Source organism: Rhinolophus ferrumequinum, chromosome 22 (genome assembly GCF_004115265.2).
Source record: "Rhinolophus ferrumequinum isolate MPI-CBG mRhiFer1 chromosome 22, mRhiFer1_v1.p, whole genome shotgun sequence".
In the NCBI taxonomy this organism is placed as follows: domain Eukaryota; kingdom Metazoa; phylum Chordata; class Mammalia; order Chiroptera; family Rhinolophidae; genus Rhinolophus; species Rhinolophus ferrumequinum.
The window spans coordinates 6,332,663-6,349,322 of NC_046305.1; the positions used below are offsets into that span (position 1 = coordinate 6,332,663).

A 16,660-nucleotide genomic window follows, 5' to 3' on the forward strand; every position below is an offset into this window, starting at 1 on the left:
TAGAGACGGGCTTAGACCCGGTTCCCATCCCACTTACTAGCTGTGTGGTCCTGAGTAAGTTACTCAGCCTCTCTGGAGCTCAGTTTTGACATCTGCACAATAAGGATGATAGTAATAGTTGTCTGTGATAGGGGGTTTGGGTGGATAAAATAATACTGTAAAGTGTGTAACTCCTAGCAGCTGGAAAGCACTGAGCACATCGTGTTCATTATTACGAGTGTGTTTTTCCTGCCTCCAGGGCTCCCTATGTCTCTCCGGGGGTCTGGCTGTCCCACACTGCCTTAAGATCTTGTTTTGCTTTTCCTAGGAATCTGAGAAGGAAGGGTATTGTCTGAAGCGTTGTGGTGACCTGTCCCAGGGTTCTTGAACCTATACGCCTCTAGGCTTCTGTCTTAGGATTTGTTCAGTAGATTGCATAGTGGCACCTGGCCCCTCCCAGGAGGTCACAGTGGTGTAAGGTCTCAGCAGCTTCCTCCCCTACACACAAGCTTCCGTCTTTGCTCCTCTGCTGGCATTATCCTGTCAACTCCGCGTTTTCTTCCTCGTTGCTGTCCACTCTTTCAAGTCCACTCAGAGTCCTACCTGTCTCCTTGATCCTGGGCTCACGTGGGCTTTTCCATTCTGTGAACTCCTACAACACTGTTCAAACAATACGCTCACGTTGATGACTGGCTGGGTGTCTATTGTCTCCCCCCCTGGATTGTAAACTATTCAGGAGAGGACAGTGCTTTACTCTCCTGGATCTCCAGTGTCTGTTAGTAAACCTTCCAAATTCCCTGGGAAGCTTTTACGAAATGCAGATTCTGTCTCAGGAGCCAGGGTGATAACCGTCATCCTATAACCTCGTCAGTCAGAGGGGTCCTTGACAGTGTATCAGAGAAACCTTTTAAAAAGCATTGTGTCCCTAAATCCCAAGGCTACTACCAAAATTCTTGCAAAATTCTTGTGACCTTTAGTGAGATTGTTTCACCACGTTTATTTGCACATTTGCCTATGTGTCATTCAGTCTGCGTGACATGTTCATTGCTTCACATTTCAGAGACACGGTAGCCATACTCTTTGGTTCTCTAATTTTGCATTAGCTCCAGGTAGCTACTGTGTAACTTTCAACAACCTAGTTATGAAACGTGTAAAAGACATCTGTTCTTCGATGTCAAATGGGTGGTGAAGACTCTTTCAGCTCCTCTGACTCTCTCCTTGTGGGAAGGTGGTACGACATGAATTTGCTGACTGATTGAAAGGTAGACCTGTGACTGGGGCAACAGTAACTGTGTATCACATGGATGTAAACAAAGTGACGCACACAGACCGTAGTAAACAGACATCAAATAATGGAATATGCCATTTGGAGGGAGTCCGTTTTATTACTCATTTGAATATTGAATTTTGGGAGAGAGTGACCAGTGGAGAAAGTGTCCACAATGACATCATGTGCCTTCCTGTCTTGATTCTCGGTCTTCTGCAGCCTCTGGTGCCATCCAGAGGCCTCTCTGGAAGCTTCCACAGCAGAGGGCTCACAGGCGTCACACACGGTAGCCCTGGAGACCCCGGAGATCTTACAGAAATTCCGTCACGTCAGAGACACCGCGTGCCTTTCTACAAAGGAGAGGATGCCTTCCCCCAGTTCGAAACAAGAGGCATTTTTATTCCTCCACAGTCTGGGCTCCTGGTGAGTCAGACATTCATTCCAGTCTCTGGCTAATTAGGATTTCAAGTGACAGCCGGGCCAGAGCCCACAGACCACCGCAGAAACATTTAGTGCTGAAGTGGTGTTGGAGGAAGAGGAGAGGTGGAGCAGGAAGGGGTGGTGAGTGGGGAGTCTGCACTCAGACTGTGGTATAATCCTGCTCTGCTCCAGAGCTAATCTAAAGGAAATTCCAGGTCTTTTATTCACAAGTATTTACAGAAAACTGCAGTCGATACACTCCAGTTAACGTCAAGTCTAACAGGAAGCCTGATGTCCAACAATAGAATCCTGAGGTTGAGTGCGGTGATCAGGAGGACAGCTCTCTGAAAATGAGCCAAAAGAAATGAAAATGACCGTATTCCCTTAAAAAGTAAAGGAGAAAAAGAAAGCTTGCATCATACCCATCCCCTCCTCGGCATAATCTCTTTCTAGACTCCAGATATTCCGCCATCTATGCTACCTTTCTTAGGAAGCTCAACTACTCACTGAGCTTTGTGGGAGAGAGAAGGTGTCAGGAATATTTTTATTTTCCCAGCAGGCCACGCAGGGAATCGGCTCCGTAAAGTTTGTAAAATTTTTCCAGCAGTCGTGACTTCTGGTTATCAAGCCAGTGTCACTACTACCTAGCAGCCATTAGTGGGGATGTCAAACATCCTGAAATAAGTTAGGTCCCATTAGAACCTTTCTACTCTGGAGGAAAAGGAGATCCTCACATGAACTCACTTTCTATTGTCACTCTGCTGCCATCGCTACGTCCTACGCCAACAGTTTCCTTCATGGCTTTAAAATTTAATACATGCTCAAAATTTAACTCATGATTATATAAAGAAAATTCAAGTTTTATATCTTCCCCCTTTCCCCTTGTGTCCTACTTCCTTTAAAAATATCTTCATAGGTAACTTACCTTAAGGGTTTGGTTCAAATGCAGCATTTGTAAAAACTCCGTAAGTTCCCAGGTGGCTAAAGAACAGAAACACAAAAATGACCCACTTGGTCCTTAGAGCACTTATTTTTGGTTCCAGTCCAGCACTTAGTTCCTCCAGGACCACGGATTACCACCCACCCCCAGAATTCTGCTTTAAAAAGGGAAGGAGAATTGCCAAGGAGAGGTTTTTGGATCCCACTTCCCAGTTCTGGGAAATTTGCATTGCACTTTCCGCCCAAGTCAGGTTATTGCTGATACTCTAGGGCCTGGATACCTGCCATGCCCTTATGGGGCTGCAGCCTGTTCTTGGTGAGAGGAAGTCATTACAGAATGCCCAGCCACCATACTTGATTATCTGGCATTGCAGTGGTTTTCACAGAGTGGCAGTACTGCCCCCTACAGGCGGTGTTTGATTTTTCATAATGGTCAGGAGTTAAGTGAGAATTTATGGGCAGGGACCAGGGCGCTCCATGTCCTAACAGGCCTGGACGCAAAAGAATTGTCCCACACGCCATACAACTTAGAATATCTATCTACTCACTATTGATATAGGCGACAAATCTCTGAGCCTGGAACTTCACCGTTAAGTATTTTGTTTTTGCATCTTTTAAAATGCAACTGTTGTGTGAACTGAGAGGGATGATTATAACAGGATTTCCAACTCTTGATCGGAGTTGTGAATGATTCTAGAAAATCAGATTGGCAATGCCTCCGATTCTGTTGGCGTCACTGATACGATATTCCTGTCAATTGGCCTCGGTGGCTTTTGGCTTCGTACAGATTCTACCCAAAGGTGCAAGCTGGGATGACCTCATAGCATCTTCTAGAGTAGTGCGCCAGCTTTAGGATTTTGTTCCTGTTATAAACCACTGTCCCTTTTGTTTCTCCTTTATGTATCATTAGGGCACACTGCTTTTTAAAAATGTGTAGAGAGGATATATTATCTGTGTGTTTTACTTCAGAATTTGAAAAGGGGACCTTGCAAAAGATTTGTTGCGAAAAAAGGGGCATTATGTATAATCATCCTGATACATTACAGTAAAAAGTCAAACTAGAAAAATGTACTCAATCATAAAACATTTTCCTCTTACCTGTGAGGGTTCAAGGGGCTTTTCCCATCATCTGAAATAAGCAAGAAGACACAAATGATTGATTTAAAAGAAAAAAAAAACAAGATAAAAGAGAAAGGTCATCCGTAATAGGAATTATTGGGGAAAGGCAGTAGGTAGACTGGTTTTTCAGATGGGCTCGTTGGAAGAGGTGTGTTGGGAACCCTCTCTCCCTGAGAGGTCGATCCTGTTTTAGGCTAAACTAAACTTTTGACAATGTGTAATCCAGAGTCCTCTCGTCTTTCTCCTCTTCCCGTTCAATAACAGCGTCTCCTCCTATGTCGGGTCCCTGCCTTCAGCTTCTTGACTGTTTGGTTGTTGTTGAGATCATTGGTTCTCAAAACCATTTCTTTGGCCCTTGAAGTCCCCTCAGTGCATCCTGCGTCACACTCCCTCAGCCATCAGTTGGGCACGCTTACCCCCATGAACAAGTCCATACCAACATGGCAGTGGAGTTTTCGTTCCCTGGTGACACATGTGATCAGGGGCATCCTGTCTTAATCCAAACCATGAACTCTGAGAGTAGACACTTAAACTATGACAGCAGGCCTGTCGGTCAAAGTGTCTCGTGGGTAAAAATGTTTTGAAATATTAGGTCAATTGAATGTGAACAACTATATTTGTTACAGGGCATTATTGAGCCTTTAAAGTGATAATGAATGTGCCGTTTGGATTTGCGGGAGGAGGACATAGCAGGCAGCTTTTCCCTTATTATTTGACCACAGAATCCAAGAAACATTAAAATCAAATTGGGACAGGACAAGGGAAAAATTACCCATCCTCACAAATGAATTTATTCACGAGTAAAGATAGTGGCTGGGGGTCCCTCTTCATGGTTCAGAGGGTTCCCTAGAAATGTCTTAAGATGAAAGAAAGAGCTGGGGGGAAGTGCAGGCACAGTGTCATTCATGCTTGGGTACGGAGATTAGAGTCCCTGTCCCTGCAACTGCTGCCTCTGCCTTTGGGATTGGGGGAAGCAACCACAAATGTTGCGTGGATGTTTAAACAGTGTCACTCTTTGTTGATTGTGCTACTCACCCACTCCCAGGAGAGTCCATGAAGGAAGGCGCTTTAGCAAACCAGCCTCCGTGCAATGGTGGCTTAGTAAGTGGTCAGAGCGCAAGGGAAGGGAGCACGTGGCTCCACCCTGAGCAGTTAAGAGTAAGTGTTGAAACTCCTCAACTCCATGGCAACTGTGTCACCGACTTCTGACAGAGCCACTGCATTTGCGCATCCCCCACCCCGCTGAGGCCCCTGGTTACTTTCCATGAGGAATGACGAAGAACAGCCCCGTTTGCTTATGAGAAGTTTCTAAACTACGGACAGGCTACGCATGTGAGCCAGACAGGCTAAGGATGTTTTAACCCCAAAGACACGGTTCCCCTCTTTCGTTGGCTAGCGTTCTTTTTGATGAACAGTCTGATAAGCACAGTTTCCCTTACAGGGTCTTTGTCCACTTTGGTCACTTCCCTGCTTTCATCCTACACTTGATGCACACGTTTGCATGAGCACATGCTTGTCTCTTAGCGTTTCAAAGCAAGTCATAAATAAAGCAGCAGCTCTTCACACCTCTCGCTGCTTTTCTCGGTTCCTCCACAAGCCTTTTCTGATTCAGATGCAGTAGACTGCTGCGCACAGCACGTTCCCACCTCTTGCACCCTCTTAGGCCTTTTTACACACCGTTCTCTCTGCTGGGAGGGACTCTGTTTCCACTCTTTTTCTTTCCCTTGGCAAAAATCTCTCTTATTCTTCAAAGTTAGGCTTAAAAGACCCTTTCTGACCTATCCGTCTGGTTGGGACGCCTCTAGTTTGTGTTCCAGTGACAGCCGGATTGTATTTGTGTCCTAACACAGTTTTATTTTTCAATATTAGCGTTGATTTCACGTGTGTATCGTCCCTCCTGGGTTATCTGTTCCTTCATTTCAGGTGCCATCATTCGCGGCCCCACTACCTAACACGCCCGGTCAATAAGTGACTGATGCATGAAAGAATGGTGGAGAGAATGCGTGAAGGAGAGACGCGTGGCACTACTTAAATTAGTTTGGGTGACAACGAAGGGTACCCACACCAGAGGCCCCCAAATGCCGAGGTGCGTGTGAATGGGAGGGTGTTGACCAGTTCAGACTTGCAGGCCCATCTCCAGATCTCCCTGGATTTTAATAAAGGTGATTCTGATGGGCAGTCAGTTCTCAGGATCACCTCTCATGGCCTTGTTTTCTTCTAATGCAAATGTTTTCAAACACGAACAACTGAAGTTGGGCTTTCACCACCCCATCCCAAATCACATGAAAGAAGAAAATAAGGAGAAGACGCTCTCCTATTTACCTTTTTGTCTGCAGCGCTTTCTCAGCAGCGCCAGGATTGTACCACCCATCACCAAACCTGTTGTAGAGGCCACTGCTCCCCCAAAGTAAGTCAGGGCTTCCTGGATGGTCAGCGGCCCTGCTGCAAAGCAAACACACACACATGCAAGACTTAGGCGTGTATTGTGGAAAAAGCCATCCTTCTCCCAGAAAGGTGCCAAGAATTCTAAGCGGTGAGATCAGGTAGGATCGCCTAAGGTCCTGGCGCTGCCGATAGCCTGGCATGAGAGAAGGTCATAAAAACCGTATTTCATCCCTAACATGTAAATAGTAAGCATAATTTCCAGAGGAGTTGTGCTAAGGATATAATAAAAGGAGTTAACTGATTAAATGGTAGACACAAAAATGGAAGTTAATTTTTTTTTTTTGCAATCAAAGATATGTTATCAAACAAAAAGTAGTCATGACAAGCTATAGAGGGGCGGAAAATGAGAGAGAAAAAAAAGAAAGATGGAGGATGAAAGAAACCTGACAAACAGAGGGAACTTCATTAAGGAAGATCTCTGTTTTTAGAGATGCGTTAAAGTTCTGAGATAAATTAGGGATCTGCAGGAAATAACCTCCAGTTGAAAGCATTTTGGAACTTCAAGATGTATTACCCATAGACTTTAAAGAAATGAGAGGGTTTTTAATCACAAATCTGAGCTCTGAAACAGGAGTGGTAACCGTCTGCATAGAGTCACTGATTTTCATTCCCTCTGCTGTGATAAGGCAAGATTCTGCTCGATTCATGTGACATGTGTAAATGCAGGGAAAACCCAGTGATGGAAAGTGAGACCACTGTCAGGAACACACAGAGAAAAAACACTGCTTTGGTTATTTTCCACATGTGACTTCCTAAACTGTATGAAAACTATACCTTGGCAGGTTGGCATAGTAGTTGACCACTGGCCATTCTCTTGGCATGCTGTTCTCACCGAGCCATTCAGTAGTTGACCCTCTGGACAATGGAAGGTGCAGGTTGATCCATAGCTGAAATTTCCCCAAGGGTTGGAGCAGTTCACTCCTATTGGCTCAGTGATGTGCAGCTCCGAGCATTTGACAGCTGCAGGAAAAAAGAATGCAGGAAAAACAAACATATAGAGTGACGGTAAAAGAGATTACGGTTTTGTTTGTAACCTGGCTAGCCTTGCCGGCAGGTGAGGTAGAATAGAAAAGGTCAGAAAGGAGATGAGGCACTTCCAACACTCCGTCAAGCTCGGCCGACGTCACGCAGACCAAGACATCCACTCAGAGTGTGGTGGCCAAAGACGAAGGGTGGACGCATAGCACCATCCAACAAATACCTGCTAAGGGATCGATCGAGCTTGTCTACACAAACACTATTGATAAAAGCTTCCTTCTCGAAAATACTATTGTGACGGTTATTATTACTACAGCTGGCAATTCGCTGGCATGTCAGCACGTGTTTATTAAAATATTTCAGTAAGTGTTCAGCATAGCTGGACTCTGGAAGTTTGACAGAAGTAGAGACCACCACCCTCTTTAAACTATTTTTCAGGGAACTTCAGGCTCTTCTCCCTAATTTGTGGACAGGAAACCAAAGCGCAGGGTATTAAACTTAATTCAAATAAACATTGTTGGGCAGCAGTGACGTTTGCGAAGCACCGTGCGGTGCTTTGTGGGGAACGCACAGGTGGAAGAGACACGGTCCTTCACCTGCAGCATCAGAGCTCTTCAGAGTACCGCGTGCTAGGTCTTTTCATTTAGCTCCCTGCTATTAAAGTATGGATGCCTACACTGTCACGTAATTAATAGAATCGCACCTGGTATTGCATAATGCATGCAGCTGGTTTCATGTTTAGCTTGCTTATGGTTCCGACACATTGTCAGGCATTTACAAATGCTTTCTCTCTTAGGCCTTTGAGTACCAGGGCATTCGTTTGCGATGCAAGAAAAGGAGAGAAGCGAGGTGTTAGCCGTATATTACTTCTACTTGGGATCCGTGTGCATTTCATGGAGGAGCGGACACGTGAGGTGGTCCCCGCGGGGGGGGGCGGAATTTCCGCGGCAGGTGCAATGAGTGGTGTGCGCCTGCGCAGGTAGCGGCGGCCCCGCCCCCTCCTTTCATCTTACCGCCGCAGGCCGGCGTGGCTGCTGTCCATTGTCCTGACGGCCGGCAGCTGAGGGCACTGTCTCCCAGGAGCGTGAACCCGGCTTTGCATCCAAAGTAACACGTGGTATTCAAACCGAAGGTCCCCAGGCGATGCCTACAGGACATCGTTCCCTGGCCCGGAGTGACAAGAGCTGGGCATCGCACCTCTGCCGGAGGAGCTGGTGCTACACCTGTTGGGAGGAAATGTTTCCATTCAGAGAGCTTCCGAGCCAAAGGCGCAGAACAGAGGGAGGGCCGTCGTGGGATAACTGCCGTCCACTCCTTTCTTACACAGAGAGGACTTCTCTGCACTGCAGTGCTTTGAAAAGTTGGGCCAGTGACTCCACCCCTGTACTCTCTCCTCGCAACGAAGCAATGGAGACCAATCCATCTACCCAATGAAACTCTTTGAGAAAAAGAGGCCAAAGTCATGAAAGAACATTTCTGCGTAAGAATCAATGCATCTTTTATCACAAATGTAAAAAAAAAAGTCCTGTCACTCCCTATCCATTTTTAAAATACATACTCTATGTTCCCTGGACCCTATTGCATACCAAGAATTAGTGCTATAATAATAATAATAACAATGATATAATATAATATAATATAATATAATATAATATAATATAATATAATATAATATAATATAAACCTGTCACATAGTAAGAAGTATTTGCTACTATTGTGGAAGAAATTTCCAGAAGAGCTGTCCTCTCGGATGTATATTACATACCCTCACAGGTTGGAGGAGGTGCTGTCCATCTTCCAGAAGCTGTGCATTTGACATTGTTGGACCCCTCCAGCTTAAAGCCCTTCTGACACGAGAAATGGCAGGTGGAGCCCACGTGGAATTCTCCATGAACGTCAGAACAATCCAGGCTGCCCCACTCTGGGGCAAATAATTCTGGGCACCTGATGGCTGCAGAATCAAATGAGGAACGTCAGAGTCTTCCAGTTTATCCAGAAGCTTTGTTTCACACCAAAGTCATTCCTTCGTATATTCAATATTTATTGAGTACCTACTGTCAGGTGTCTCGCTAGGCAGCAGGCACCCCACAGTCAATGTGACAGATCATTTACTGCAGGGGACGGGAGGAGGGATGGCGGGCTTGGCATGGGGAGTACAGGGAGGAGATGCAACAGTGAAGAGGTCTAGGGTTGGAGCAGTCAGGAGCTCACAGTTTCCTCCCCTCCCCCGTACACCTCGTGCCCCAGAGACCTCGGCGCTCCCTCGGCTCTCACTGTCCTATCTGTATGAGTGCAGTCCAGGATTTCACTTCTGCCGGACACTACTTCCTCTTAGGTTTCCTGCCGTCTCCTCAAATCCAACCTATCCAAACCCACAGCAGTCGTCTTCTGTCCTGCACTGCCTCCTCCACTTGGATCCCCAGGCTGTTTCTTTCCAGCACAACTCCGAGGTGCAGGAAAGCTCAGAACCTCCCGGCCAAGCTAGATCAGTGTAGGGAATTTCCCAAACTGACCTGGGTTCTTGCCTCTGGTTCTTGGCTCACACTGCCCTTAATTCCTTTCTATTTCCCCTGAATAAAATCACACCCATCCGCTAGGATCCAACTGAACACAGCCTCTCCAAAGCCTCTGCTGACCACCGCAGCCTGAGTTCTTCTCCTCTGAGCACATCAGCTTTGTGTTTGGACACATATGCTGTCATATCACATGTCTTTTCTTCCCTCTGCTACTAGTTGGAAATCTCCTAAAACCCAAGAACCATAAATCTTTGTGTGTCCTGCAGCTCACATGGCAAGATCTCAAGTGGTGCTCAACAAACATTTGCCAAAGTGGATGAATAAATAAAATCTTAATTTACTTACCACTTCCCCCACAAATGTCTTTTATAAATTATTGCAGTTACATATTTCTCTTAGCATCATGTCTATCTCCCCATTAAATTCTCTGACATAAGGTTATTATTTAGCAACAAATATAGGGTTGTTGATAAATGGAGTGACTATTCTTTCTTTAAATCCAAGGCTATTCTGAAAGCAATGCTTTCATCAGATAAGGCTCATTTTGCCTAGCTATTTTGCTTTGCAAACAAAACAAACTTCTTGAAGTCCTAAGCATGGCCTCATGGAAAAGTGAAACTCATAGCCACAGATAACAGTTTAGTGGTTACCAGAGGGTAAGTGGGGAGAGGGAAACATAGAAGAGGGTAAAGGAGGTCAAATGTATGATGATGGAGAGAACTGACTCTGGGTGGGGAGCACACAATGCAATATATCGATGATGTATTACAGAATTGTGCACTTGAAACCTATGTAGTTCTGCTGACCATTGTCACCCCAATAAATTTTAATAGAAAAAAGAAAAGTGATATGTTTGGCTTTTATATACTGGCTCATGGGCTTTTCAATGACAAGCTCTTCACCGAAGGATTGTGGATGCTTACGGTGTGAATCCATTCAAAAAACCAAAGTAACATACTGAATTTCAGTTTAGTAGTCTCAGATTTTTGAGTCATTGATAAATGCTTATGTGGCAGATCAGTTCCATTTATTAAACATTTATTAAATATATCTGTTGGTGTAAGTCATAGACATTAAATCATCTATGAACATTCTCCCTAAAATAACTTTTTAAGAATCTCCCAGGATTTCATATTTAAATCCAAGAAAATGCGTAACGTTAGCTGCCTGAGAGTGGGGACCCTGTCAGCACTTTCCATCACTGTTTTCCAGGGAAGAGGGCCTGGCCCATAGTAGGACTTCTAACAATATTTGTCAAATGAACGAATAAGTTAGTGGGCACAACTTCATTTGGATACCTTCTGACAAATTTTTTTACCCGGTGAGAAAAGAACCAAGAACAACTACTGTTTTAAAAAATTGATTCAAGCAACCCCTGGTACACAGAGAGAATGACGACAGCATTCTGTCACCTGGGAGATCCTTCTCTGGTCTCAGTTTTGTCGGTCTCGCTCTGCCAAGATTATAGATACAGCCCTTTGTATCTGTGAAAGTCTCTGGACCCTCTTATGTGAAAACCAACCTTATGCAACCAAAGGCCTCTAAATAACCTTAAGGGTTTGACATTGAGTCACGTAAGGAAGCAGACTTTCCCGTCCAGGAGGCAGCCTTGCTGAGTGAGGTATATGGAAGCCTCACTCAGATGTGGTGTCTGGTGGGCACCCAGCACACACGGGCTGAAATAAATTTGTGGATTTACCAAGGGCGTTGTTGGAGGGGAGGGGCCTGCTGCAGACGGAGAGGAAGAGACGTTTGACGAAGGCATGAGCCCTGGGAGTGACTTTTAAAAGTGGTCATATCCGTGAGCCTCTTGTAAAACTTTACCAAAAACTGAGTAACTATAAGACAAATAACAGACAGACGAGGGCTGCTCTTATCACATGCTTAGCGCTCTGTTTTCATGGATTTTCAAGGCAGTGCTGTCTACCGTCAGCGTCTGTACTCGTGTTTTTCTGTAATCCTTGAAGTAGGTGTGAATTCTAGGCTTCACTGGCACTCCACCATCACCTTACAACGTATTGGTTCCTATTATTTTAAATAGATTTAGTCAACTCTTCTCTGTTTCTTTTTGTGGTCTCTTTTTACTTGAGTTGGACACAGATTTGTTGAGAACTTTTTGGAAACAAGATAGGGTGTAACTAATAAATTTAAGTTGGGCGTTCTCAACTCAAACTTTAAAAATCAAGACTAGGAATCCCCATGGAGTCAGAGAAATGTTGGAGTGAAGAAACAAATAATGGAGAATGAGGTTGAAGCACAGGTATAAAAGCCGGAGCCCCAGATCGGGCTCGGACACAGCTGACAGGGCTGAGGCCCCTCGTTGGCTTAAACCGCTGTCCATGGTCACGGTTGGTTCAAGACGCTGGGCAGAGCTGGGCCTCTTCTCATGGAGAAAGGGGGGCTCAGAAGGCATAAGGGGGAACAGGGGCTTCAAAGCTTACAGATTTAACAACCATGTTGGTTGCATATACGACTTAAAACTGTAGTGAGATCCTTCTTAGGGATATTTTCATCTTGAACCTTAAAGCAGAATGTGGGACAATGGAGCTCAAGATAAATGTCGAGTGAAACGTGAGTGAGTGAGTGACGAAGACCTCATGCCGTCACCCCTGAGTTTGTCTTGGGCGGCTTGTAACCTATCTTTCTGACAGCAGATGGTAGCACTTTATGCCCTTTAACCTTCAGAATTCTTGACCAAGGAAGAGCCCCCGGAGACAACCTTGTCCACTCCTTTCCTTTTGGAACCAATAAGCATAGTTACTCTTATAGTGTCTTACTCTTTATAGTATCTTTAGTATAGTACCGTTACTCTTATAGCATCTAAAGGCGTGACATGCCTTTCTAAAATGGCACCTGATGGCAGGGAAGAACAATACAGATCTTGGGATATTCATCTAGTGCTTATTCCACACGGAACAATATATAATATTTTAGCTGTTTTCCATATATTGCTAATGAATTTCTATCAACACGTTCTCTCGTCTGATCACCAGGCACTGCTCTTTCTAAAGTTCATTTCAGCAATTGTATTTGTACCCTGGGGAGTGGAAAAGAAAAAACTGACAAGTGACTGCCCCAGGGTTTAGAAGCCCTGCCACCGGGTGGCAGTGTCGTGTAGTGGTAAACACGCCAGCCCTTTCGTCAGACTAGACGTGGCTTTGGATCCTCGCTCTCCACTTCCTAGCTGTGTGACCTTTGCCGGCTGTTTATCCTCTCAAAGCCTCCTTGTCTTCATCTTTAAGATGGAGATAAAAACAACCATGTTCAACATGGTTGTGTGGATTGAAGGCGGTGATGTATATGAAACAGCCAGTACTTATTACACAAGCAATAAATATGAGCTGTTTGTGCTGGTCTCATTATTGCTGAGTAGCCTGAACAATAAATTGGCACGGTGGTGCTTTTGGAAAGGTAACATGAGCTGTGAATTAATGAATTCAGTACATTTCTATTTTAGAGGGTACTGTATACTAGGCACTGCGTCAGCCAGATGTTTTGGGGAAATCAAAGACTGATAAGATCTAGGCCCCACCTTTGACAATTCCACGAATTCACTATCAGTAGGGCTTGTGCTTGAGTAAATACTACCAGTGAGTGATAAACTTCAATTCCTTGAGGGAACTTATAATCCATATGGAAGTGGGGGAGGGAGAGCAGAACACAGGGGTTAGGCTGTGAGAGTCTCGAGGGGCTGGGATGAAATCACGTCCACCCTGAACAGGCTCAGGGCCTGGGGTTTAGTGTGCTTGGTGCAGGCAAATGTAGGAAAGCATGATGACGAGTGTAGTCGAGAAAGACTGTAAGGAAATGGAAGCTCCAGTGACGCAGCTGAGCATTATCCCTCACTCATAGTGTAAATTTTGACAGGTTACTTAACCTCTCTGAACCTGTTTCCTAATCTGTAAAATGGAGATGATACTGGCTTTCCTCGTTATTTCAGAATTGTGGTAAACATCTCATGCCATATGACGTGCAGGCAGTTAATAAAACTATGAAATGTTTACTGAAGTTGTTATGCGAGAGACAGAGAGAGAGAGTGAGAGAGACAGAAGCTGCTATCGGTCGAGATTACCATGCTTGGTGGAGAGTGTGTTTCCTTTAAGCTGCAGACAGTTTTACACAAATCCCTAATGATTCTCCATTCTATGGCGTTACCTGAGAAGCCATGAGAAAACACAGACCCACAATCCTACCTTCACACATTGGTGGGGAACCCGTCCAGCGTCCAGATGAAGTACAGTCCAGTTTTTCTGGTCCAGATAAAGAGAATCCCTCATTACAGGTGAATTGGCAGGTAGACTTATAACTGGAATCTCCCAGAGGGTGGACACAGGTCATCGTTCCATTCTGAGGGCTTAGCAGAGGTGTGCAGGTAATGGCTACCGTGGAGGTGGCAGAGGAGGAGAAAAGAGGTTGTTTTAGAACTCAGCAACCTGAAATCAGTGTGTGTGTGTGTGTGTGTGCGCTTCATACACAGGGCAGCATTTGGTTAGAAACCACTGTTTGAATTTGGTCATGCTTTATCACCAGTTCATGTAACATAGCAGCAGCTTACAGTTGACTGATATCCTGAAACGCTCACCCTCAAAGAGCTTTTGCAGTAATTTTAAAAGGGAGCTGGTGCTTTGTTTGCAAAGAGTGATGCAACTCGTTTCAGTGGCCTCTGGACAGGAGTGAAAGTGGCTGCTTCCTTACTACTTTCTTCTTCGGAAGCAGACCTGGTGACCTTACCAGAACACAAAAGCAAGCGATTGGAAAGAGGAAAATGGAGTCCAGTGCTTTCCTTCCCCTCCAAATTTCCTTTCCCCAATCAAGTGGTGTCCGCACCATGGGTTCACATCCTGGCTCTGTTACTGACTAGCAGTGTGTCTCTGCACAAAGAGTTTTCTGAGCCTCAGTTGCTTCATCTAGGAAATTGGGAAAATAATAATCCTTGCCTTGAAGGGATCCTTACTTTTATTTTTTTCAAAATAAGCTAATTAAATTAGATGTAAAAATTAAATTTAAAAATAGTTTTTAATTCATGGACACAACATAGGCTCTTGATAGAAATGACCACCTGCAAATGCTCTTTCCACCTGTTTCATCCTGCATGCAGTAAGCAGCCTCAAATGACTTGCACAAAAAGGTAAATTAGATCTTCCAGTTCTTTGCCACAGTTTATACCTGTAGAGTTTGAGGTGCTAGGGGACTTGCTCTGTGACTTTCGGCAAGTCACTTCACCTCTCAGAGCCTCAGTAGCTTTCCCTTCAAATATGGAGAATAGCATTACATAGCTCCCACGATTCTTACAAGGGTCAAAAGTGAAAAGACTGCATGCAAATGTTAATAGCTGGTGAGATGACCCTCTGCTAATCAATGCAACTAGAAAGCCCAGATTAAACATGTTGACGTTAAAAAGTGAAGATTAAGAGAACACCTGGTGTAGGGTATTTCTTCTTCACTGTTTGACCTGACTGAGCAGTGCAATGGCTTTAGGCCAGGGACGGTGGCAGTATGGCTGAATCTTCATCCACTGACGAGCGGCCTGAGGTTTCGAGAGCATTTTCTATACCTTTCTCTTCCCCTCATCACTTCCCCTCTCCAACCACATTTCCCTCAATCTGATCAACTTCTCCGAAGACCTAGTTATTTTCTGCCACTTGAAAAGTCTTTTTGTATTCTGTTTGTGTGTGTGTGTGTATGTGTGTGTGTGTGTGTGTGTGTGTGTGTGTGTTTGTGGTGGTGGTGCAGGGGGGGTAGCAAGTTAAGAAGCATATAATCTGTAAGGACAAATTGGGAGGGTCTTGTGCCACGGAGTCCGTTTCCAGCTCTTTTGTGGCCATGCCTTCCGATAGCTGGGGTGGGTACGTAGGGGTGGGAGGGGCACTGAAAAGGGAAATTGATACGCTGTCTCAGAAGTATTACAACAGCTAGTGGATTGCACGCCTCCCGGCACCTCTCTGCCCAGCCCACATGTGGGTATTTTACTTGATGCTCACCCAGCAACAAGAGGAGAAAGTTCAATCAGAGTAAACAAAGCTCTAAAAGCAGAAGGGAACTGGAAGTTCACAGGAAGCCATGGTGCATGTCACCCTCCTCGCTGTGACATGCCCACAACCAGGGCAGCATGCGGCAATGAGTTGTAATCTGTGCCCCGCACAGCAGGTGGTCCAGGAGAATTCTGGTCACTGCACTAGCCCTCTCCAGGGACCCCACCTTCTTCCCCAAAGCTGTGTGGACTTTGTCACATATCCAGGCTTCAGTGGAGCCAGGATGAGAGCTGAGGTCGCAAGCCTCACCCTGGTCTATCCAGACCCAGTTCAGAAGGTGTCCCCAACCCCAGCTCCAATGGCTTTCTGTGCACTGTCTGCCTGGGGAGCAAGGACATCCAGTGCTGCTGAGCAAGGACATCCAGTGCTGCTGAGTTCATTCATTCACTCACTCACTCATTTATTCACTGACCTAACTGAACAGTGGTGCCTATGTGTGTGTGTGCTTATGTGTAACCTGAATAGCAAGTGGCTTTCCTCTCCATGAAAAACATGTATCTGCCTGCTTTCACTCCCGTGTTGAGAGCCTATGCAAAGTGACAGGCAACAGCCAACAATGCAGAACTATCGGGTATTTTACCTGTTTAATTTTATTAAAATTGTGGAAGTGTCATAAAAATCCTAATTGCATGGAGGAGAAAGTGGATGGGAAATATTGGAAGGCTTCCTACAAGAATGCTAACTGTATGTATTTTCAGGTGGGGGTATTTAAGAGGATTTTTATTTCCCCATTTTCTTTTTTTTCTCTAGCTTTTATAAATGAAAATCTCGCATTTTAAAAGCAGTATTTGCCAACAGAAATGGAAACATTGAATGGAAAAAGGAAAGGAAAATGAAAAGCATATAGCCATCCTTTAGACCCCAAACACGGTGACTAGAGCCAATGGATTTCATACGATATTGATAGAACACACTGGTTTTGTTTTATATCATGTACAAAGCAGATATAAATGCTTATGCTGAAT

General features: G+C 45.0%; 1 protein-coding gene across 2 annotated transcripts in view; it reads right to left on the reverse strand.

Annotated features, from left to right (window-relative positions):
* Positions 1-1,329: 1,329 nt before the first annotated feature.
* The window catches only part of SELP (selectin P), a 34,179-nt gene continuing 18,848 nt past the window's right edge, over positions 1,330-16,660 (reverse strand). Inside the window, exons 9-16 of one of the 2 annotated variants that reach the window (XM_033092411.1) lie at positions 13,857-14,042; positions 8,913-9,098; positions 8,161-8,370; positions 6,944-7,129; positions 6,047-6,163; positions 3,704-3,734; positions 2,592-2,647; positions 1,330-2,010 (exon numbers count right to left, since the gene is read on the reverse strand). In XM_033092411.1, the coding sequence (XP_032948302.1) occupies positions 2,593-2,647; positions 3,704-3,734; positions 6,047-6,163; positions 6,944-7,129; positions 8,161-8,370; positions 8,913-9,098; positions 13,857-14,042 (971 nt within the window). In that variant the 3' untranslated portion in view covers positions 1,330-2,010; position 2,592. Of the gene's footprint in view, positions 2,011-2,591; positions 2,648-3,703; positions 3,735-6,046; positions 6,167-6,943; positions 7,130-8,160; positions 8,371-8,912; positions 9,099-13,856; positions 14,043-16,660 lie in introns of both variants that reach the window. The other variant, XM_033092410.1, reaches the window with a different exon arrangement.